We start from the raw sequence: 25,408 nt of genomic DNA on the forward strand, positions 1-25,408 counted from the left end.
CAGGACTCTGCATTTGTCCTTGTTGAACCTCATCAGATTTCTTTTGGCCCAATCCTCCAATTTGTCTAGGTCACTCTGGACCCTATCTCTATCCTCCAGTGTTTCTACTTTTTCCCCCAGCTTAGTGTCATCTGCAAACTTGCTTAGGGTGCAATCCATCCCATCATCCAGATCATTAATAAAGATGTTTAACAAAACCGGACCCAGGGCCAACCTCTGGGACACTCCGCTTGATACCATCTGCCAGCTAGACATTGAGCCGTTGATTCAGTACCCATTGAGCCCGACAATCTAGCCGTCTTTTTATCAACCTTATAGTCAATTCATCCAGTCCATACTTTTTTAACTTGCTGGCAAAAATACTGTGGGAGACCGTATCAAAAGTTTTGCTAAAGTCCAGATATATCATGTCCACTGCTTTCCCCATATCCACAGAGCCAGTTATCTCATCATAGAAGGCAATCAGGTTGGTTAGGCATGAGTTGCCCTTGGTGAATCCATGTTCACGGTTCCTAATCACCTTCCTCTCGTCCAAGTGCTTCAAAATAGCTTCCTTGAGAACCTGTTCCATAATTTTTCCAGGGACTGAGGTGAGACTGACTGGTCAGTAGTTCCCCAGGTTCCCCTTCTTCCCGTTTTTAAAGATGAGCACTATATATATGAACAATCTTTGTAAATACTCTTTATATTTTTCATGTCCTATATTCAGTAAACTGTTCATGTATAGAACTCTTTCACCAATTAGAAATTATATTGGCTCAATTCTCTGAACTATAATAGAATGTGCAGTCTAAAATCAGCTCAAACTTTTAAGATACCTAAGAAATAATGGGGTAAAAAGGGATAATTTTAAATTGTTGGGCACAAAGTAATTATTTTTAAAATTACTAAAAATATTTAGTTCAGAGAAACAAGAAATGGTAGGCCAGCTCTTACTAACCATTTCTCTTATTGACAGCTCAAAGGTGTGCTTTTCACAATTTTAGTCACAGGGATTCTTTTGAATACGTTAGGAAACACCATGATTGAGACTAAGCAAAATAATGACAATGATTAACAATGGCTCTTTTATTGCTGAAGGAAAAGAAAACAGTAAACAAAACAATACAGATGACAGAATACATTCTCTTTTGTATGTTGTTTTTTTTCCCCTGTAGAGAGTTTTTAGCAGAGATTATACTTCTGTAAGTGGACTCACCTTTGGTTTGGCATTTTTCTCTTGGTAAATAGAAACCAAGGTCTTTTTTCCCCAAAAATTATCAATAAACCAGTAACTAAGAAATTTTGCAAATGGGCAAAATAATTTTGTTTAAGGAAAAATGTCCTGTTGGTTACAAGTAATAACAAAACAGTTTATACTTGAGCAAAGTGAGCAATCTTAACTAAATCCTATGAAACTGAAGGAAATATGTCAGTTACTTAGAAGAAGCCATTTAAGCATTGGTCTTAAAACAAGACAATTACAGATATTAACAATCTTAAATCCAATCCCACTATTTCTTTGTTTATCAAAATTTAGCAACGGTCTCTGCTCCAGGAGCACATGGTCTAACCATGTGGTCATTCACAGGAAAAACAGTAAATATTTTAAGTTTCAACAGGATTTCCGTGTCCCAACAAAATTATTACAAGACTTTTTAAATTTAATTGACAGTCTCTTAGTTAACTTTCTCTTGCAAATCCATGTTAAAGTTTTGGAGCAGTTTTCCTTGGGTTGGTTTCTTCTGGTCTTCTCAGTTCTTCTTAGCTGTTTGCGGTAGCCTGCTTCTAAAGATGGACAAGAGGAGTTGTGGAATACTTGCTGTTTATGCTGTGTAGCAAAGGTTGTGTATGTGAGGAGTATTCACTTTGGAGGGTTTTTTAATATACTCTTTTCCTTCCTATTTCCATGAAATTATAAAAACACCTATTTTCAACTTGTTTACATCAGAGCTGGTTGCTGTCACTGTTCATTGGCTCAAAGTCTATAGGGTTGGCTTAGGTGACACCTTCAGCTTCTGAATATGGAGCCTGTTTCATGAAAATGCAGCATTTCTAATTGCCTTTGTTCTTATAGCGAGAAAATCCAGATAATCTTTTAAAGTTAGAGTTTAACATTTATTTTCTGAGATATTACTTTAATTTTATGAATGAAATCCTGTTTTCAAAAAGTCTGAACATTCCTGTTTTTTAACTGAAATATTTTAGTCTGACAACAATATTTTTAAATTAAAGTACTCTTAGTTTAAATAGTTGTTAACAACATTGTTGATTCTTTATAACCAATTTTAGAAGGATGATTCTTTTTGTCTTCCTTAGCTGGGTAAGGGAGTTCCGTGAGCACTGCCAACAATTAATGAATTCCCCATTAATAGACAAATATCCAGTACTTAAATAGCTTCTTACATTCGTAATTAGTTTAACAAGATCTTTAGATTCCATGTTGGTATATAAAGAATTTTGCCATTTACATGGTATCATTTACACGGAAGTTATATTAGGAGCTATGCATTTAGCTAACATATTTGTAAGAACACATTTCACAAAGGTATTTGTCATCTCAATATTTAAGAAATAAAGAAAAAAATTTAAAACATTTCCAACAACGCATGTTTTTTGTAGAGGCTTTTCTGAATAAAGTTTTTAGAGGAATTATAAAATTCATTTCAGCAAGGAGATTTCTAGAATTCTTTGTGTAGGTTTATTTGGAAGTTTTTCTGGGAAGGTGAAAAAGCCCACTTTACACCTAGATTTATTGCTCTGCTAGCACAATCCTGCATCCCTTTTCACAAGCAGGTCTTTTCCTAAAGCATGAATGGTTTACATGGTTTGTTTTCTTGAGATAAGGATTATATTTGTACCAAACTGGTATCTTATACAGAGGGAGATGTTCTGGTCTAGATAAGATACTCTTAGGGGTAATAAACGTGGCTTTATGGCTAAGGTGGGGTTATCTTCATGACATTTACTCGTCCTTGGGCACAGAAAGCAGAAACCTCCTGCAATTTCATCAATCAACCTGAATATTTTATAACATAACTAACTAAATCATGCACAGATATTGTAATATTTTCAAGCATCCTGACTATGACATACTTGTTGTTATATCTTAGTGTTCAGTAAAAATGCTAACAAGTTTGTAATGACGTAATGATGATTTTTAATAATGTTACTAATATTTTGCATCAATATTGAGGTCTGTTCTCCACAAAATTCAAAGAATGAGCTGCATTTCCAGATCTATTGCACCTGCCATCCTAAACAAAATCTGTATTACTTATGTGACTTACTAAGCACAAGGACATAGTAATCTGCCCTATAATGGCCTCTCAAAATGACAGTGCCAAATGGCTTTGTGAAGGTCAAATCTGATTTAAATTGTTGATGAATTAAGAGCTAATTCAGCATGATTGAATATTAATATGAAACAGTGTTATGTACTGCAGTTTAAAGCTTAATGAGCACAGTAATGAACTGGATAAAATACTTTTTTCTTTGCATCTCATGTTGATGTTTAAAACTACTAATATATTGGTGATTTATAATAGCTAACTTTTTACACAAAAGTTTATGTTGGCTAACAGTCATTTGTTGATTTGATTCTCAGTTCTACAACATAACACAGTGGACGATCTATGAAACTTGGTGTCATCAAACTGGAAAGACAGTTTTATACAAATCACTAATAAATTTAGAGGAGAAAAAAGCAATTAACATCTTATGAACTACACCCACTGAGATAAGCATTCCAATTAGAAATTTCATTATTTCCCCAGTCCATTTTATGTTGAATACTGGATTTTATTGCCAACTACCTCACAGTCAGATTGGAAACAAGCCGAAACTGTCAAAGTATAACAGCTCTGGCTATTTGAATCTGTTACATTGTGATGTTTCTCATGAAAATTTAATGAAGACAGTGCATTCAGAGAGGTTCTGTGCATAAGGGGGACGGATGGAATTTAATTACCCTTATTAAAAATAAGAAAGGAAAGCTCTTTACATACTCCATCCTATTAGTATGCAAGATAGATTATCTTTGTTGTGCATTTGTGTATATGAAAAAGCTGCTCTGGAGTGTTCTTTATGAGCCAAGAAGGAATGGAAAGGTCATGCAAATGCATTAGAGTGCTTTCTGCATGGCACAAGTCAAACCTTGTCAGTTATTCCCAAGGTAAAGGCTTCACATCTGATAAATGATTATTAAATTTAGATTTCTTTAGTAAAAGCCTATAGCAAATGCCTTAGCACTGTAACCTTTGACACTCACTGCTGATTGGTGGAGATATTGGCTCTGAAAAGAGATAGAAATTTGCAGGAGAATAGTGACTACTGTACCAGAGCAATATTTATATGTATTCATGTTTCCAGTGATTAAGTAGCCCTAGGGAGACAGCTGTCGCTGGAGAATGTGAAGATTTGTCAGGTATTCAAGGATAGCCAGATGTAAGTTTTTCAAAAGGCTCTGAAAGCTTTACAGAAACTACTTAAAAATATCACACAGTTTTTGTACAAAGAAAGTAACGTAGTTGATGTTGGACAATTCCTAATAAATTATTTTTGTCTCATAAGAAATTACATGTCAATAGCTTCCATGCAAGGCATTTAATAATAAAGCATGTATTATACAGTAGCTATTGATTTTTTTTCACTTTTCTTTTTTGAGACAAAGAACAGCTCTATAATTGTAAAAACATATGTTAAACCTTTACCACAGTAAAGAACCAGCTGATGTAATTCCAAAAGATTATTATAATTAACATAGCCTGATTTGTCAGGTATTCCCTGTCCCTGCTATGTTTCCAGTGTTACCTCCTAGATTATCAGGCACTTACAAACCTATGTGTTTGAATGCTGTTTATATAATACATTCCAGTTGGGGTGTTAAGGAACCTGAGGGAATTGGCATCCAACTCCCATGTAATTTCAAGGAGTGACTAACTCACATAGCTTCCTTTGAAATCCCTACCTTCTCTCTCCTAACCAAACATTCAGATAGAAACCCCATTTCTACACACTGATGATATCACAGATACACTCTTCAACTGAAATTCACTGCTGTGCAGAGATCCAAGACAACATATGTGTATCACTTAAGTCCCTTTTAAGACCTATAGTGATGCCTAAATGGAACTTAAGTGGTACATAGGCCTCTACACAGGGAGAGAATAAGTTAATAGAACTTGCAAAAAGAAAAAAAGAGGGGGTATATGAAGCTCAGAAACTGGCTCACGCTCCAAACCTTATTTATTATTATTTAGGACTGTCAAGCAGTTAAAAAAATTATCACAATCACACTGTTAAACAATAATAGAATACCATTTATTTAAATATTTTAGGTGTTTTCTACATTTTCAAATGTATTGATTTCAATTACAACACAGAATACAAAGTGTACAGTGCTCACTTTATATTTATTTTTATTACAAATATTTTGCACTGTAAAAAACAAAAGAAATAGTATTTTTAGTTGACCTAATACAAATACTGCAGTGCAATCTTTTTATCATGAAAGTTGAACTTACAAATATAGAATTATGAAAAAAAAAACTGCATTCAAAAATAAAACAATGTAAAACTTTAGAGCCTGCAAGTCCACTCAGTCCTACTTCTTGTTCAGCCAATCTCTAAGAGAAACAAATTTGTTTACATTTGCAGGAGATAATGCTGCCCGCTTCTTGTTTACAATGTCACCTAAAAGTGAGAACAGGCATTTTCATGGCATTGTTGCAGCCAGCGTTGCAAGATACTTACATGCCAGATGCGCTAAATATTCATATGTCCCTTCATGGTTCAGCCAGTATTCCAGAGGACATGCGTCCATGCCAATGACTGGTTTTGCTCAATAACAATCCAAAGCTGTGCGGACTGATGCATGTTCATTTTCATCATCTGAGTCAGATGCCACCCATAGAAGGTTGATTTTCTTTTTTGGTGGTTCAGGTTCTGTAGTTTCTGCATTAGAGTGTTGCTCTTTTAAGACTTCAGAAAGCATTCTCCATACTTCATCCCTCTCAGATTTTTGGAAGGCACTTCAGATTCTTAAACCTTGGGTCTAGTGCTGTAGCTATCTTTGTGTTTTGTCAAACCTGCGTGAAAGTATTCTTAAACCAAACACCATATGCTGGGTCGTCACCCAAGACTACCATAACACAAAATATATGGCAGAATGCGGATGAAACCATGGAGCAGGAGACATAGAATTCTCCTGCAAGGAGGTCAGTCACAAATTTAATTAATGCATTTTTTCTTTTAACAAGCATCATCAGCATGGAAGCATGTCCTCTGGAAGGGTGGTCAAAGCATGAAGAGGCATATGAATGTTTAACATATCTGGCACGTAAATACCTTGCAGTGCCCGCTACAAAAGTGCCATGTGAATGCCTGTTCTCACTTACTGGTGACATTGTAAATAAGGGTATGTCTACACTACAAAATTAGGTTGATTTAGTAGAAGTTGATTTTTTTAGAAATCAATTTGATACAGTTGATTGTGTGTGTCCCCACTAAGCACATTAAGTCAGTGGAGTGCATACACAGTACCAAGGCTGGTGTCGACCTTCGAAATGTTGCACTGTAGTAGATATCCCACAATTCCCACAGTCTCTGCCACCCATTGGAATTCTGGGTCGACCTCCCAATGCCTGACAAAAACATTGTCACAGGTGGTTCTGGGTACATTTCATCAGGCCCCCTTCCCTCCCTCCCTCCATGAAAGCAACAGCAAAAAATCGTTTCTTGCCTTTTTTCCTGGGTTACCCGTGCAGACAACTTACCATGGCAAGCATGGAGCCCGCTCAGCTCACTGTCACCGTATGTCTCGTGGGTGCTGCAGCAGCATCCACTTGTCTTGCGGACGGCAGATGGTGCAATACAACTGCTAACCGTAGTCATCGTCCCGTGGGTGCTCCTGGCCGGCATCGGTGAGGTCGGTTGGGGCGCCTGGACAAAAATGGGAATGACTCCAGGTCATTCTCTTTAAGTTTCGTCTGATGGAGATTCAGTCCTGCCTGGAATATTGTGCCAGCTGGAGGCTTCTGCCTCAGGTTGATCTCCCAGTTGCCAGCACCATGCGGTCATACTTACCCCAGCCTACCCCTTGCTTCCATGGCTCGTGAAGCCTGGACAGTAGTAAGGAGCAGTTCAACTATAGGCTGAGCAAGTGCATAATGGTGGTAGAATGTGCCTTTCTACATTTAAAAGCTCGCTGGCTCAGTTTACTGATTTGATTAGACTTCGGTGAAACCAGTATTCCCATCATTATTACTGCTTGCTGTGTGCTCCGCAATATCTGAGAGAGTAAGGGGGAGATGTTTATGGCGGGGTGGGAGGTTGAGGCAAATTGTCTGGCCACTGATTACATGCAGCCTGACACCAAAGCAGACAGAAGAGCACAGCAGGCAGCGCTGTGCATCAGAGAAGCTTTGAAAACCAGTTTCATGACTGGCCAGGCTACGGTGTGAAAGTTCTGTTTGTTTCTCCTTGATGAAAACCCGCCTCCTTGGTTCACTCTACTTCCCTGTCAGCCAACTGCCCTCCCCTCCCCGCTTTGATCTCCACTTGCAGAGGCAATAAAGTTGTTGTTTCAAATTCATGCATTCTTTATTAATTTGTCACACAAATGGGGGGATAACTCCCAGAGTAGTCCGGGAGGGGTGAGGGAGGAAGGAAGCACAGGGGTGGGGTTCTAGGGACATTCTATGTCCCTAGAATGGCATACAGCTCATCATAGAAGCAGCATATCTGGGGCTCTGACCTGGAGTGGCCGTTTGCCTCTCTGGTTCTTTGGTAGGCTTGCCCGAGCTCCTTAAGTTTCATGTGGCACTGCTGAAGGTCCCTGTTATAACCTCTGTCCTTCATGCCCTTTGAGATTTTTTCAAATATTCTAGCATTTCGTCTTTTGAAACAGAGTTTGGATAGCATGGATTCGTCTCCCCATACAGTCATTAGAAGCAGTACCTCCCGTTCGGTCCATGCTGGAGCTCTTTTGCAATTCTGGGACTGCATGGTCACCTGTGCTGATGAGATCTGCATGGTCATCTGTGCTGATCAGCTTGCCATACTGGCCAAATGGGAAATTAAATTCAAAGGTTCTTGGGGCTTTTCCTGTCTACCTGGCCAGTGCATCTGAGCTGAGAGTGCTGTCCAGAGTGGTCACAATGGAGCACTCTGGGGTAGCTCCCGGAGGCCAATACCATTGAATTGCGTCTACATTACCCCAAATTCGACCCAGCAGAGTCTATTTCAGTGCTAATCCCCTTGTCGGGGAGGAGTACAGAAATAAATTTTAAGAGCCCTTTAAGTTGACAGAAATGGCTTCGTCATGTGGATGGGTGCAGGTTTAAATCAATCTAACGCTGCTAAATTTGACCTAAACTCATATTGTGGACCAGGGCTAAGAAGTGGGCAGCATTATCTTCTGCAAATGTAAACAAACTTGTTTCTTTTAGCGATTGGCTGAACAAGAAGTAGGACTGAGTAGACTTGTAGGCTCTAAAGTTTTACATTGTTTTGTTATGGGCTATAATTATGTAACAAAAAAAATCTACATTTGTAAATTGCACTTTCACAACAAAGAGATTACACTACAGTATTTGTATGAGGTGAACTCTTTTGTTTGTCATTTTTACAATGTAAATATCTGTAATCAAAAGTAATATAAAGTGAGCCCTATACATTTTGTATTCTGTGTTGTAACTGAAATCAATATAATTGAAAATGTAGAAAAACATGGAAAAATATGTAACAAATTTCAATTGGTATTCTGTTGTTTAACAGTGTGATTAAAACTGCGACTAATCACGATTAATTTTTAATCACAATTTTTAAAAATGTAATCACATGAGTTAACTGTGATTAATCGACAGTCCTATTATTATTTTATTTGTTTGCGTTTCAGTAGTGCATAAGGGGCCCCAATCAGGGAGCAGCATTTCATTGTGGTAGGCATAATAGCTGCATAATAAAAGGCAGTCCCTGCCCCAGAGAATTCAGAATTTAGGCACAGGATGAGAGACCACAGACAGGAAGAGCATCTTACAGCGTGTGTCCTTTTAAACTGTGGGAGATGTATTAATTTAAGGAAACAATGGCAGTTTTACTAATTTAAGATATGATTTCATCAGTTTTGATTACTCCAGGTCACTTCTTGGATTGGAAATCTATAGGGAAAGGCCAAGTGCTACAGAAAGTAGTATTAATGATTCAGTTGGTGGTATTCTGGTTTCTTAATGCCTGATCCTGAGATGTACTGAGCAACTACAACTCCCAGACTTCACTGGAAAAGGAAGATGTTCAGTTCTTCTTAGGATGAGGCCCTTAGTAAAGAGGCAATGTTGAAGATGCTGTCATTCGATTAATGTGTAAAACTGCAATCCTGATCCCACAGTCCTTTTTGTAAGAGAAGTAAATACCTGTTTGGATTATGAAATATTGTCTATTTAACTTCTCCAAGAATGTTAAATTAGTTATGCTCAACTACTCTTATACAGTTTAGCTGTGTAGTGTTAAATAGTTGTTGTGTTCCACCCAGAAGTGGGAAAAGCAATTAATATATATTATAGATGAAATGGAGCCAAAATCACAACATGGAATGTGAACTTTCTCAGATTTCAGGGGGCTCAAGGTCTAGAATAAAATCCCTGCTTGTTAATCTCTCCTCACACATTTGATCCTTTCTCATTTAGGTTTGGGTATAGCTGCAATCTTATGATTGGCCTCATGAGATTTCCTCTATTTTGGATAGAAATCTAGACAGATTCCTTCAAGAACCCTTGTGAGATTTCAGCACCGTTGAATCCAAATCTTACTCTAGTTCTGATTTAGCTTTGAACTTGAACCCCAAGCCCTAGCCTTAACCTAATACAGACTCAAGCACCACCATCTTAGGCAATCTTTAAGGTGTAATAAACGTAATAAAATTCCCCTAGGATGTGAATGGAGAGTGAAATCCTGGCCCCATTGAAGTCAGCCAGAGTTTTGTCATTGACTTCAGTAGGACCCAGGGTTTCAGCCCTAGGTTTTTATGCACCAGGCCCATTACCATAGTATCTGAGTGCATTGTATGAAAGATACTATGTATATACTTTCAAAATCATTATGATTATTCTATGTATCTATCCTCGCTGTAGTACCTGAGCTTCTGATAAATATTTTAATGTATTCAACCCCACAACACCCCTCTGAGATAGTAAAGTGCTATTTCACCATTTTACATATGAGGAATTGAGACAGCATCTAAATTATTTGCCCAAACTGATGGGAAAAGGAGAAAATTGTATGTGGATCTTCCTGGTCCCAGGTGACCACTAGTCAACATTCTACATACATCAAAAAGGACACATTCAAGAAGAACAGTGTTGGTATGATAATGCCTGACCGTGCACAGATGATTGGGTGTTTAAAGAATATGCATGATACACAGTCGGCCAGATCCTCAGCTATGCCAAGCTGAGACAGAGTATATCTGATGGAAAGCTGTCTCTGAGCCACCTTTATGCTCCCCTGATTCTAGGCTGACAACCCCTGGCATAACTTAGAACAGTTCAAGTGGGAGCTGCTCTTAGTGACGCTGGCAGCTGTGGTCCCATAGGAGCCACTACGGCATCTGAGGACCAGGGGGAGTGCATGGCTCTCTGCTCCACACCATTCTACTCTGGAAGACCTTAGCTGCCACTTCAATGCAAAGCAGCTGGAGCTGTGGCTATGAATCTTGGTCTATATGTTGTACACGTATGAGATTTTATATAACAAATGTGAAAGATTGTCATAAAACCAAACCATGTGTTTCCTTTTCAGAGGATCAAATTCCTCGTGGTTTTCCCACCATTGATATGGGTCCCCAGTTGAAGGTGGTCGAACGCACTCGCACAGCCACTATGTTATGCGCAGCCAGCGGCAATCCTGATCCTGAAATAACTTGGTTCAAAGATTTCTTACCTGTTGACACAAGCAACAACAATGGACGTATCAAACAATTACGATCAGGTAGGGTCTTGTTACTGTTTCCACTAACGCCCAGAGTTGTTCTCTCACACTTTTTTTTTTTATTTATAGGTACAAATTTTTCTTCCTCTTCTCTTTTCTGTGTTACTGAGTGTGTTGTCAATGTCTGTGATGCTGTCATAGCCTGTTCCAGAGTCCGTGTGTGTGTGTGTGTTTTGCAGCTTCTGTTCACTCCACATTGCTCACTGCTGTGACTGTACTTTTGATATTTTTTTTCTTTACTGCTTTTCCGCAGTATTTGACGGATCCATTTTCTCCTCTTTCTTTTTTCTTTCCTTTTTTTTTCCCCACAAATTTATTTCAACATTGGACTTCATTCAGAACTTTCAAGGAGTGCCAATGGTTATATTCATCAAAACCAAAACTTTCATATTCAGACACTAAAAATATTCAATAAAAAGTGTGTTTTGTGCTGTCTTTTCCACATTTGAAGCCACCAAAGTTTAGCCAGTTTGGACACAACTTCTTTCCTCTCACAAATACATAAAACACAGTACTTTTTCCCATGCGTATCCATACCTTTAGCAAAAAGAGTGGGTGGGTAAAAAAGTCCTTGGGCAACCCATGAAAAAAGGGCTTTTTGCTGGCTGAGCATTTTTCCAACAAATTTAGCCACAGTAGTGTGCACTCACGCTAAAGCTTTCTGAATCCTACGTTGTCTGGATCTACAGAAGCCTGCTTTTGGTGTAGATTCCAGCTTTTGCTTCTCTCTCTTTGCCCTTTGCACTTCCCTAACAGTCCTTCACCCTCCCCACTTCCCACCTTAGTTTATTCTTTTGCTCTCGTTAGATTTTAAAAAAAGAAACGAAAAAAAACATAACTCTAAATTTATCAAGTTTAAAGCTTATCCCCAAATAATATAATGGGGCAATGATAGTGATACTGCGGTAGAATCTAAGTTGTTTAATCACCTGTCTTCCCAGAATTCTCAGCTTTTGACCTGTCCTGTGATGTTAAATCGTCTTGTTAACTGACTCTTTGCTTGTTGTCAGCAGAACTGTGTAAATTAACCTACTGTTAATGTAAATTAAGAATTAATTTTCACATGTGACATAGATTATTTAGTATATAAAGTTTTAACTGAAAACTTTGTGCCAAATTATAAGGAATATAATAATATTTTTATGCTGTCTTTCTTCTCTCCGTATTTAAATCTCCAGAATCTATTGGTAAGTGCTTAGTTCTGAAGCGCACTTCACCCCCACTAATTTCCATATTCAGAATATTATTATTATATTATTATGATTATTATTATTATTCTTAAAATGCATGGCATGCATTTTACTAACAGTCAGTGTAGTCACCAGATCTCCATAGTGGCGCACACACACACGTCCACAGAAATGTATCAATCATAGCAACACCGGTCTAGGAGAAACAGTACACAAGTATCACATAGAGTTCAGTGAATGCCATAATACAATCTAAACTGCAGTGTTTGCTTCCAGATAGCCTTCAGTGTATCCTCTCTCTCTCTCTATCTATATATATATAGAGAATATATATATATATATACACCCTTAAATAGAATAGCCACTATTTTCCTAAACTATGTATTAAATACATTATTGTAAAGTTTTTCTTTAAGGATGTGAGGCATATACGATATATTTCTAACCCTATATAACCAAACACTTAAGAACTCAGATGCTTCTCTGAGAGTGGCAATGCTGCTTTTTCTGGCCTTTGCCCTCTGTGGTACAGTGCAACTTGCTTTTATAATCTAATAATACTATCTAATATATTCCTGTTTTAAAAGTATAGTAATTCAAGTTTTTTTAAGACCTTATTTAATTCTGTAAATCTAATTTGATTCTTCTTCCAAAGCCCTAGCCTCCTTCTTCTCGTACTAATGCTTCTTCTTTCTAATCTTATTTGCATTCATATTATCCACCCAGGTGGTACACCAATACGAGGTAAGAGTGCTGAACTAACGTTCACAGAATGATCTTACTCATTCTTTCTGTCCTTTCATCCTTCTCATCTTTGTCCTGTTAAAAAGCAACAACACAGAAATGTCCATTATCCTTATTTTTTCCTTTATTCTGTTTGTTTATGATCAGTGATTCTCATGTTGTGACCTTTATTTCCACTACCCTTTTCCTTTCCCTTATTTTGTTTCTTCATTTTTGAAAACGATACATTTAATTTGTGATATGCTTCAAAGAAAGCATATCCAGGTCTTTTGGCCATAGCCCAGTCACAGCGTACCATTTGTCCCTCTTTTTTTCTTTTTTCTTCTTCTTCTTCGTCTTCTTTTTTCTTTCTTTCTTTTTTTCTTTTTTCTTTTTTTTTTGTTCAACTAGAACAAAAAAAAAAAGATCATTTTTTTTCTTCCTTAGCTGTTCTTGTTCTGGACCAAAGCCAAGGTGGTCTGGAGAACAGTTGCAGACATGCAGAAGACAACATGGAATATCTTCTTTTTGTCTTTATCTTTCAAAAAAAGGTTTTTTGTTTTTGTTGTTCAATTCCTTTTTTTCTTTTAACTTTGTAAAGTTGAAAATGGTTTTCCCCCCCCTACAAAATTACAGCAATGCTTTTTTTCCTTGTTTTTTGTTTTTGTTTTTTTGTTTTTCTTGGATTTACCTCATCTCTGGATTTTTGGATCTTCTTATCTTCAGGCTTTGGAAATGAGAGGTTAATGAGTCGTCATTCTTGGTGGTGTATGATATTGCTGGTTTTTTATACTTTGAGAAAAATGTTCACTTCTTTTATAATTCTTGTTTTGTATTTTTCTTGGGTTTTGTGACACCACACTGCTAATCCCACTCGTGGATTTTGATGGGTGTCTTAGGGGGGGCCCTCCTGAGGTCCTCAGCAGTGGTTGGTTGGTTCTTCCTTGTTGGCATAGACCATGCTTTTAAACTTTTTTTTGTCTTCTAATTCAACTGCTCTTTGTTTTTCAGCAAACGTACTAAAAGATTGTAAGTTGTGGCAAACCGTCTTTCTTTTCTTACCAATCTGCATGTCTTAAGGGAGTTTTATTTCTTTAAGATAATATTTTGAAAATTATGAATGACTAATGCAGTTTCTTTTTTTTTTTTTTTAACACTTTAAGCAGCTTTTTTGTTGTTGCTGCACATTTTTGGCTTTCTTCAGCGGAAGACTTTCTTGAAACCCATCTGTCTTTTTTGAGAGTACCACCTTTTGCACTACTTTTGTTACAAAAAATAAACAAACGCAGAAAAATAGAACAACCCAACAACTTAATCTCTTTTGTTTTATTTAAAAGCCATACTTCCTTGAAGCAGTCTCACCCATCTTCATTTTAATGGTCGAGGGGGAAAAAAGTATTGTTTAAAAAGTGATTTTTTTTTTGCCAAATGCAAATTGTTTCCTGTGTTAGCACTGATGATGTGAAAAAAATAATCTTTGTTTTTTTCATTGCATCACTTTCTGTCTGTGCACCTTAGCAAGAAAATGAACCGACGTTGAGTGGACCTTCGCATACAGGGCTTTTCGTGTTGTTAAGCGGTATATAATTATGGATCTAGAAAACCTTCTCTGACCATCTCTTTGGCTATATATTTTATATTCATACAGGTGCCCTCCAAATTGAACTGAGCGAAGAATCTGACCAAGGCAAATATGAGTGTGTTGCAACCAACAGTGCGGGTACACGCTATTCTGCCCCTGCCAATCTATATGTCAGAGGTAGGAATGACATAACCCTGGCATCCACTCTTCATTCAGGCTCGGGGGTGTTGAGATACTCTCAGGGTCTGTGCAATTAACATAGTAATAAACAAACTGCTATTGTAGAAGTAACAGTAACAGAATATGTTTTAAAAGTTTAGAAGACAGGGATTTTTTAAAAAAAGCACTCGAGTTCAGTCTATCCTGTGACTTAAGGTTTGTAAGTATATTTACACTTTTACATCTTGGCTTCTATTTTTCCTACATTGATTTAGACCCGTGCTTTGCATTTTTTTTAATTATTATTATTATTTTTTGTTTTGTTTCTTTCTTTTATGTTTTCTTTTCAAACTCCTGAGGTAATTGCTTGGTATGCTACTAATCAGCTCTGGGTGTAACTCCAAGGCAATGAAGTGTATGTCTACATAACCTCTGCTGCCGAGTTGCAAAGGAAAAGCTTCAAACTTCAAAAAAAATATATGCAGAGCACAATTGTATATTCTTCTTCCTTTTCTATTTCTTCTTTACATACATACATATATATATGTGTATATATATATATATATAATGTGTTTGTGGGAAGGTGTACACATGCACACACATATATCTATATATATGTTTTATTTAAACATTATCGGAAAAGTGTAATCCCTTCCACTGTAATGAAACTGGCTATACTTTAAAAATGAATTGCTTGTCTATATGACAGGTATGAATTATGAGGATATATCAATGTTTCCCTGTAAAGTAATAGAAATGGTTAATTTTAAAATCTGGAAAGTGTTCTTTTGATTTCAAACAGAAAGAAGTGGTTCGTCTTTAACAGTATTTCCAACCAGGGGCGGCTCCAAGACCCAGCACGCCAAGCGCGTGCTTGGGGCGCTCTGCCGCGGGGGGCGCTCTGCCGGTCGCCGGGAGGGCGGCAGGCAGACAGCCTTCGGCGGCATGCCTGTGGAGGGTTCGTGCTTGGGGCAGAGCAATGTCTAGAGCCACCCCTGTTTCCAACAGCTGGTTCGTGTAGCTTTCTGTACAATATAAAGCCTATACTTCAATACCTATATACATATTTTATATATATATATATGTATGTGTGTGCGTGTGTGTGTGTATATATATATATATATACACATATATGTCTACAAACTAGGGGTGGGGTGCAGAAAATATGTGTGAAAGCTGAAACAGCTTTAAGCTCGTTACTGTAGTGTGCGTGATCTTACCAAAAATATCTAGCTTGATCTTGAAATTTTTGTCAGAAGTAATGTTTCAATCAACCTTTTTTGTTTTCTTTTTTGTTTTGTTTTGGGTGGTTTTTTGGCCCAAGAAAAGTTTCATGGCATCCTTACAAAGTGGTTTGATCCTTTTTCCCACCCTCAAAAAACTACTGACTTTCCTGTACTGCATGAAGCATGTGTACCTTTTTTATCCAGAGGAAAATTTCAAAATGATGCTAGCTATTGTTTCTAACACCGTAATAGCGGCGAGAAATTGCTAACTTTTCAAGCTGACATAGGAAGGTTTAATTAGAGCAAATAAAGATGTTCAAGTAGCAGTTGAAAGCCTTGATATGGCCTTTTTACTCTCTCTGTGTTTCCCTTGTTTTTCTCCTTTCCTCATTTCATTGTGTTCTGCATCAAACCCCCTACATCCCTCAGAGCTGCGAGAAGGTTGGTGTGTTTTTTACTTTTTACCCACCTTACAAAACTATTAATTAAACCAATAACAAAGAATACAAATGAAATGAATGTAGCTGCATTGTGGCCTTTTTTAAGTTAATGTTATGTTTAAGCAGAGAATGCTCTGGTCATGGCTTTTGATGCGTGCTGATATCTAACTGTTGTGCATGATGACAATGAACTTGGGTGCATGGCAACCTGTAACTTTTAACACTAAGGTCTGGTAAACTTGGTCAGTGTTCCTGCTTTTTTCTTTTCCTTTAATTTCTTGTTTATATTGATGCCTGCTGTTCAAGAATGATTTCCCTGCAATTGCTTCTCTAAGCAGCCCAAGCATGAAAACTAAACTCCCCTCTGTTTAAAATGATTCTGTTTGATACTACAAATTCCACATTGCCTGCTTCTTGCTTTGTGTGGCCTCTGAATTGGCTGCTGAAGGCATGTTATGCTCTTTGCTTGTTTCCCCATGCCTGTCATTCACTCATGAGGCCATCACAGTAAGCCCCTCTTGAGTCAATAGTAGTTCACCAAAATTTAACTAAATCCAGCAGAAACGTTTCAAGCTAATACAATGTTTATTCTGTTACTCATAGTCTGTTATTTTATTTTTTTTGTTTTTTGCTGAATTAAAAATAATGTTTTACGATTAGCTTCTGGTTCATCAACCTCAAATAAATACAGTGCAGAGTACTTTGTCCAATTAAAGGCCTAAATACAAACCTACCTCTCTGTCACTTCTCCCTTTGCCTCCTCCCACACACATGTGCACACACACAGAGAATATCTGAAGCAGGAACACTGATTTATTGTTGCCTGGTAATTTTTTCTCGGTATTGTGTTTGCTTAACTATTAACAATTCTGTTAATGCGATGTCCTGCTATGTGTTTTCAATCAGCTGTCCCTCATTTTGAATATAGAAAACCTCTAATATGACTAATCCTAGTAGCTTACTTTGCTTTCCTTATATGCAAACACAGTAGAACCCTGGATGTTAAATGTTCTGCTCTTTCCCCAGTGGCCCCACCTTATAGATGCTTCATAACAACCTGAGTTTAATCTAGTATCCTCTTCCCTCCAACCCTGTCCTCCTTTAAATTCCTGTTTCTGTCAACCCATCCAACCCCCAGTTTTGAGTTTTATTCTTTCTCCCAATAAGTTTTTCTTTTTGGTTTTAGCAGTTTTGTTTCCTTCTGTAGTTTTGATTCTCCAACATTTTCCTGAGCATGATTCTCTACAGATTCTGTCATTTGCTTGCCTGCATGACCAAATCCAGTAGTCATACTGGCTTTGCCTTGTTTCTTCTCCTGTGACTATATATATTTTTCTATGTTTGTTTCAGTGTTAGTGTGAGGTCTTGAGGCTGCATCCACTTTGAGTCTGAAAGCAAATCAAATTGCACTTTCAGTGTACTGTAGGTGATGTGTTCCAGGGCTGTGATGTGACAATGTGGTCCAGCACATTTATTCACATCAACTGGAAGTACGCAGCATTGAAGTTGGTTTTGGTACTCAACTCAAGCATGCTGTTAACCCTCCAGTTTTCTTCTGTGCATATTATATGTATATATGCATACAAACTACATGCATATATATATATGTGGGTGTGTGTATCTTTTGCATGGTGTTTGTGTATTGTTAGTATATAGTTAGTCAATTGTGGGCCCCTAGTAGGTCTGAATCAACTTTTGTATGAATGTGTCTAATGATATCAACAAGTAAATACAGAATAATTTACTTTTTGTGCAGACACCTTACCTGTGTAGTCTGTATATTTTATTTTTTGGCAAATTAGAATAACATGTTTAAAATGTTAAATGGTGTCTGTACAGTGCATGTAGTCTATATGCAAAACTCATTTTCCCTTTTTGTATATGTTATTACTTTTTTTGTGTTTTGTTCCAGTTCGCCGGGTCCCACCAAGGTTCTCTATCCCACCTACCAATCATGAGATCATGCCGGGAGGGAGTGTTAACATCACCTGTGTTGCCGTGGGGTCACCAATGCCATATGTGAAATGGATGCTGGGAGCTGAAGATCTGACACCCGAAGATGATATGCCAATAGGGAGGAATGTCCTTGAGCTTAATGATGTCAGGCAGTCTGCAAACTACACTTGTGTTGCTATGTCCACCCTTGGTGTTATAGAAGCAATAGCACAGATAACTGTCAAAGGTACTTTACATATATAATCTGTGTATACGTAGACATGACTTGTTCTTCGTTTTTTTGACAAAGTTTTTAAATATTGATCACTTCCTTAAAGAAGAGGATGATCTGTATTGGCTCCAAGTAGCGAAAATGTGTTTAGGTAGGGTGTAACTGTACCCAGGACTGTAAGTCACCCTGTTACCCACTGCGTCCAGTGTGATGAAGTCTTTCTTTGGTGCTCCCTTACACCACCAGCCTTTCAACCACTCAATCACGCTCCCCTGGGCTGTGCAAGCCCTACCTTTGCCTTGCAGATTAACAGTAGGTGCACCCCAATACATGAGTCCCTTTGATTCATTCTCCTGTGATATCCAGCCCTGACACTGACTACTCATCGAAAACCCTCTACACCCAAGGATGCCGTGTATCCCAGTTTTACCGTAAACCACCGCTGCTGTGAGCACTTACAATAAAACAAAAGCAGATGTATTTAAGAAAGAATAAAATTTTGTCTAGAAACGAGAAAGGGTGATGCAAATAAATGTTTACAATACAAAGCTAAATCATAAACTGTGAACCTGGGCCTATACTTATCAATAGTTACCTTTTCCGGTCTAATAAAGTAGATTTCCCACCCTCCCCTCAACATTGAGTCTGTTGCACAACTGGATGGTTTCTCAAGAATCAAGATCCATATGCACTCCCCATCCACAGGTGGTTTTGTCAGTGAATGGATAGTGCTTCTCCCTCCTCTGTATTATACTGCAAACAGTCTTTTGCTTCTATATCACAGACAGGGCAAACCCCTTGTTGTAAAGCTCCTTTTTTAAATCTTCAAGTGGTATTGATAGTTGCCTCTGAAGGTTTACCATTCAAAGTCTTAGTATTGCACATGGCTAAACAATTGAGCTTTGCATTATATCACCAGCCAAACGGGACAGGGTAACAACTCCCCCTTGTCCAAATGGGCCATCACCAAGACACATTATCTCCTGATGACTAATTTCTACTCCAAGTCCATAAAGCATATTTTCACTTTTAATACATTATTCCTTAAATATTACCTATCTATACATCTCACAATGATCAAGAATCTTCACAAGTTACAAGCTTTCTGTAGATACCTTATAAGTTACTCATTATGGCCAAATGTCCTTAAGACATGTTTGGTGTGTGAGTTTGTCTGGTTTTAAGTGAGAGTTCTTTGCAAAGAACAGGGGGCCTTTTCCAAGGGGTTCCATGCTGATGTTGATGTTCCACGCAGAACAAGGAGGAAGCAAGAATTGTGACTGGAAGGCCTCCTGGGGTGGTGCAGTTCAAGGATGTGCCTAAACTCACTACACAGTACATAAGATCCAGTATCGAAGATTGAGCATGCACCGTGAGGTGTTGATTCCCCTAACATCGTACTGACTGCAGGCAGAGATCAGTTCAGTTCCTTACAGGATCAGCCCTTATCATATAGTTGGACTTCAAAACATGTTCTTGTTACAACGTTCTTTGAATTTAGTCCATCTATCTGGCCTGCTACTGCATTACTAAAATTATAAACCACCGATTCAGGCAGCAATCATATTAATAGATAAGCAAACCTCTCTTTTCATTACTGTTTTTTGCTACCTTCATTCTAGCTAAATCAAGGGCCGTATATTTTTCAAAAGCAACAATGGTTAAAAAGGTGATTGCTGATTTTCAGCATTATTGGTTGTCTGCAACTCCTGTTAAGTTCATTAGAAGCTGAAGGTATCCAGCACCTCTGAAAATCGAGCCTTAACAGTGTACGCTCTTTCTCTGCAAGGCTGTTCTTGTGCAGATGCTTAGTGGATCTATGGTAAAAATCATTATTGTGCCATGTATCAGAAGACTTTTTTTAATGTGGGATTTGAGATAATTTAAGTTTCTGGAATAAATAACAGTACTAAAGAACTGGATTTCCTGTAAAAGAGTTGAATTCTAAATAGGGGATGTAGCTCCTGCCCAAAGCAAGTACATAGCACCCCACTTAATGTCATGATTTGCTTTGTTTGATTTTGTATCACACTTTAAGAGTAGAGAAGGATTGGAATGTACTGTTTGTTAACTTAATTTTATGGTATTATTTTTAGCCTTACCCAAACCTCCAGGAACTCCTGTGGTGACGGAAAGCACAGCAACAAGCATAACGTTGACCTGGGATTCTGGGAACCCTGAGCCAGTCTCTTACTACATAATCCAACATAAACCTAAAAACTCTGAGGAACTGTATAAAGAAATTGATGGGGTGGCTACAACACGCTACAGTGTTGCAGGTCTAAGCCCATATTCAGAATATGAATTCAGGGTAGTTGCTGTAAATAATATTGGACGGGGCCCACCCAGTGAGCCAGTATCAACAAGGACCTCAGAACAAGCACCATCTAGTGCACCTCGTAGTGTACAGGCTCGTATGTTGAGCTCAACTACAATTTTGGTACAATGGGAAGAACCTGAGGAACCAAATGGCCAGATTCAAGGATATAGAGTTTATTACACCATGGATCCCACCCAACATGTCAACAGCTGGATGAAACACAATGTGGCTGACAGCCATATCACCACTATTGGAAATTTGGTACCACAGAAAACATATTCTGTGAAGGTTCTTGCTTTTACTTCTGTCGGGGATGGACCCCTGTCTACTGACATTCAAGTCATCACTCAGACAGGAGGTAAGGCTGCAATATGGTGCAATAAATTACATACATGTAGAAATTGGGCAGACAGTATTTGAGTGAGTGAATGTTGGAAAATAAATACTCCCAAGAGATGTCCAAAGTTTTCTTTTTATCTTCCAAAATGTTGCCCATTAAAAGGCATCATTCACAAACCATCTTTCTGCCATTCCACAGCCCTTGCAGTCATTAAAATGGAGGAAACCGTCTTTATTGTCAAATCTTCCATTCCCTTTTTCAGCAATGTATAAATCTCGAACAACTCTACCAAAGCAGCAGTATTCTAAGTGAGGCTGTGGAGAAAGCTAAATGTTGTGGCCACTACTTGGCTGTGACAGTACCTTTGATGCTAAGTACCACACTATGTTTGTCCAGCAGTTATTAGCTGGCATTTTGGTGATCTTGTCCTTGAATATTCTGTGGAGTTGATTTTAATTTAGATTGTATACGGGGCATAATATGTTAGATCATTTTTGTTAACATTGATTTGGAAATGTAAAATACGTATATACTACACATACACTCACACGTATACACATACATATAAATATATCTGTGTGTATTGAAAATGTTTAAAATCATATTAAAACTGTGTATATGCACAGAGAAGCACATCCACACACTTCTGATTTATAAACCTCCCTTCCCCACTCATCAATGGAAAGCACCGCGGCTCTAGGTAAAACAAGGTTACTATTTCTTTGTTTTATGTTTGCTGGTAGGTTTTGTTTGTATACAGGAGTTAATTTTATTATCAAATCACTAGCAAGCTCAGTGAATGCAAAGAACGTTTATGAAATCAAAAGCCACAAATGCTGGTTGTACTAAACTGCAGACATTATTTTATTGTAGCTCTATGGAATAAAAACTCCCTATTGTTTACTGTCCTAGAACAAGATGTGTGAAATATGCCATAATTCAGTGGTCACCTAGAAATATAAAATGCTACTTGTAAGTTAGTTGAATTTCTTAGCACTAGCAAAGTTTCTTGTGGTAGAAGTTCAAGGTCCCTCACCTTTTGAAAAACATGTCTCCAAAATATAACTCAAGGCATTAGATCAAACTCTGCCATTGTTTACCTGCATGCAAATCCATTGACTTCTATGGAGTCACGTGTGCGTAAATGGAGAACAGAATTTGATCCGTTGTCTTGGAATTTCTGCAAGTACTTTGTACTGGGGAAATGTGTGTTCAGTTTTTTAAATTATTTAAAATTAGAAGTTTATTCATTAGCATTTCTAACATACCTGATGGCAACTTGATTGATATTTGTATGTATATTTAGATAGTGAATACTAATTCTGGCTTTTGACATATTTGCGACATTTTTCAGAGTCTTGTCTTTAGATTGGCATGTTGCTCTCCCCTTTCTAGTTCTTAATGTAATAGATTGTATTAGCTGGAGAACACAACAAGCTGTTCATCCATTTTGTTCAGTAAGGGCCTGGTTCTGCTCTGTTTGAGGTCAGTAGGAGTTTGTCATTGACTTCAATGGAGCAACTATTTCCTGCTGTGGTCCAGTTGGAATGACCCAAGTTATGTTACTTAGCATAGTCACCTGAGGAGTTCTCCATGTATTTAAACATTTCTGGCATCCTTATGGTGTTAAAATTGGATCACTTAACATGCCCTCTTGTGCTGTTTCTTCTTGCTGCTGTAACGTGAAGAAGTCCTCATAATGATGATGCTATTGGAGCGATTCTCAATGCCAGCATTTTCACTTTGGGAACTGACTTGACCTGACATTTTATTTTTAAACTGTCTCATAAAAACAACAGTTTTGAGAGAGGAGAGGCTTTTTAAAGCATAAGCCTGATCGAAAATGCATGGAAGCATGTGAACATTTTCAATCAACAGGTTAGGGGTATGGAAGTTTTACCTAATACAGAACTCCAGCAAGGCTGCTGCAAGTAGGGATGCTGGGGTATGGCAGCACCTTCTAACTTAAAATATTTTCCATCATATACTGGGTTTACAGTTTTGTTCAGTGGCTTTGGGAACCCCCACTATACAAATTGTTCCAACACCAGTGCTCTCCAGCTTAGAACAACACCAAACTTTAGGAAAGGTTTAAATCTGAACCTTGATATGGATCCAAATTTAGTGAATGGTCTATCTCTGTAAAGAGATTAATGAAAATTTCAGATACATATCCTCCCTCCTCTAAAAACTGAAGTATTCAAAGTAGAATCTGGATTTTGTGGCTTGAATCTCTCTCTCTCTCTCGTGTGTGTGTGTGTGTGTGTGTATATATAAAAATATACGCACAGAGAGAGAATGCCATAAGAAGCAGGACCTGGAATGATGGTTGGGTTTGGGGTTGTTTTTTTGTTTGTTTTTCTCTGTATAGACTTAAAAACACATGAATAATTATTTCAATTGTGTAAGCTATCACTTGATGGACCAAATCATGCTCCCATGGAAGTCAAAGACAAAACTCCAATTGACTTCTTTGGGACCAGCCTTTATGTCTTAGAGTTTGATTGTCAGCAGTGCAATTCAATATTATGCTAGCTTGGTTTCCTTCAAAGCCTTTTCCTATTATGTCCATTGTGATCATTGGGAGGCAGGAAAATATTCTGAGGATTTTGAAAAAGAAACACATTTGCAAGGGTTTTATTTTCAGCACCAATGTAATAAATATTCAAGTTGAATACAACAAAATAATGCTAAAGAAACAAGCATCTTGATTTTTGCTTCTCACTTTCTAGGTTATCTGAGTAGATCTGGTCAAAAAATTAATTGAAACTTTTTCATAAACAATTTTTTTTTTTCAAAAAGTGTCTGCTTCCATTGAAAACTTTACTTTTGTATAAAAAACCTGAACACCCTGAAAAAGACAAAGTTTTAGATTTGGAACCATAATCTAAATATTAATTTCAGCTCGGTTCTGATTAAAATATGGTCCCCCGAGCTGCCACGGTGCATCATAGGAGTAGTAGTTCGGGTACCTCATGCCCACAATTTTGTTTATGGGCTGGACTCTATGCCCAAACTACATCTCCCATGGTGCACCGCGGCTATGGGACTTTTATGGTGTATCTCAGTGGTTCAGCAAGAGGGGAGATTATGGGCCTCATGTAAGAGTCCAACCAGGGATCCCAGCTCACTGGGGATAATGGCATGGTACAAGGCATGCAAACTACAATTCCCAAGAGCCACTGCTGCAGCTCAATATCTAGGTTTAATATCTAACTAATCCAAAACAAAACAATTCAATTAAGATGTTGGTCACAAATTGTTAGTTTTTCTTTCTTTCTTCTGTCTTCATCAAAAAGGTGATTTTTCTATGGCATGTAGTAGAACTCTCCCAAGTTGCTTTTATTGTGGGCTGTGGTTCCGTTTCACATAAGTGGGGTCAGGGTAAAATATTGTAGCTCTCTAACTGAGTGTCTATCATGTCACTTACCATTCAAAGCAGTGGCTCAAATATATGTTTTAAGGGGTGACCTGTCCAGAAAAGGGGATTTCTGACTGCTAGGATGGAATGTCAATCTACATTTCATTCTTTTTTGTCTGAGGATAACTATTTTTTCTAAACTGTGAGTAGTTGAAAGTGTTGTCTTTGTTGTATAATAAGCTGCAAATTGTTTAAAAGAGTAGCTTAAATCTGTGTTCTCTGGTATTGTTTTCCTTGCATTTCTTTAACTACAGCAAATCCAGGCAGATGACATCCTGATTTCTTATGGTTTACAGTTATTATGTTCTTTCACCATAAATCTTGGAAAAGCCTCTTGATCTTACATTATGAAGTTGTCAGCAGCAGCTCCATAGTTGAGGTTGCATTTAGTTTTCAAAGTTGGGGTTTCAGTCTGTTTGTCATTGATTACAGCAAATTTTGCCATAACCAAATTTAACACACCTGCTGTTAGAGAGCAGTTGTATATTTGTGGAAAGTTACAGTAAACATTTTGGAAGAGTTTGAAGGAGTTTTTAAATAATTCCCTTTTGAAGAATAAGGACTAGTATCTAACATGCTTTTATATCCCTGTAACTTACAATTGCCTTGTTTTTAACACTTGTACATTTAACATGCAGAGGTTAAAATAAAAATAATAATAATTGTTCTTCATCACTATTATGATTTTTATGCCATCAAATCAAATGGATAACATTTTCATCATGAATAGCCAACATTTTAAAAAAATGTAGCTATTAAAAGAAAGCCAACATAGAAAATGGTAGATCCTGCATTGTTAACATCAGTGGGAGCTTTGCCCCTGACGTCAATTACTGGAGGATCAAGCCACGTATGTTCCCTAATGATTTGACTTC

General features: G+C 37.7%; 1 protein-coding gene across 36 annotated transcripts in view; it reads left to right on the forward strand.

The window, feature by feature from the left end:
* PTPRD (protein tyrosine phosphatase receptor type D) overlaps positions 1–25,408 on the forward strand; it is a 1,348,190-nt gene that overhangs the window by 1,152,829 nt on the left and 169,953 nt on the right. For 21 of the 36 annotated variants that reach the window (XM_075067326.1, XM_075067339.1, XM_075067332.1 and 18 more), the window contains 5 exons: positions 10,777–10,965; positions 12,882–12,899; positions 14,527–14,637; positions 18,198–18,467; positions 20,549–21,130. In XM_075067326.1, coding sequence (XP_074923427.1) covers positions 10,777–10,965; positions 12,882–12,899; positions 14,527–14,637; positions 18,198–18,467; positions 20,549–21,130 — 1,170 coding nt within the window. Of the gene's footprint in view, positions 1–10,776; positions 10,966–12,881; positions 12,900–14,526; positions 14,638–16,223; positions 16,287–18,197; positions 18,468–20,548; positions 21,131–25,408 lie in introns of those variants that run through there. The other 15 variants (XM_075067333.1, XM_075067344.1, XM_075067336.1 and 12 more) reach the window with 2 other exon arrangements.

Source organism: Chelonoidis abingdonii, chromosome 6 (assembly GCF_003597395.2).
Source record: "Chelonoidis abingdonii isolate Lonesome George chromosome 6, CheloAbing_2.0, whole genome shotgun sequence".
NCBI classification, from domain to species: Eukaryota; Metazoa; Chordata; order Testudines; family Testudinidae; genus Chelonoidis; species Chelonoidis abingdonii.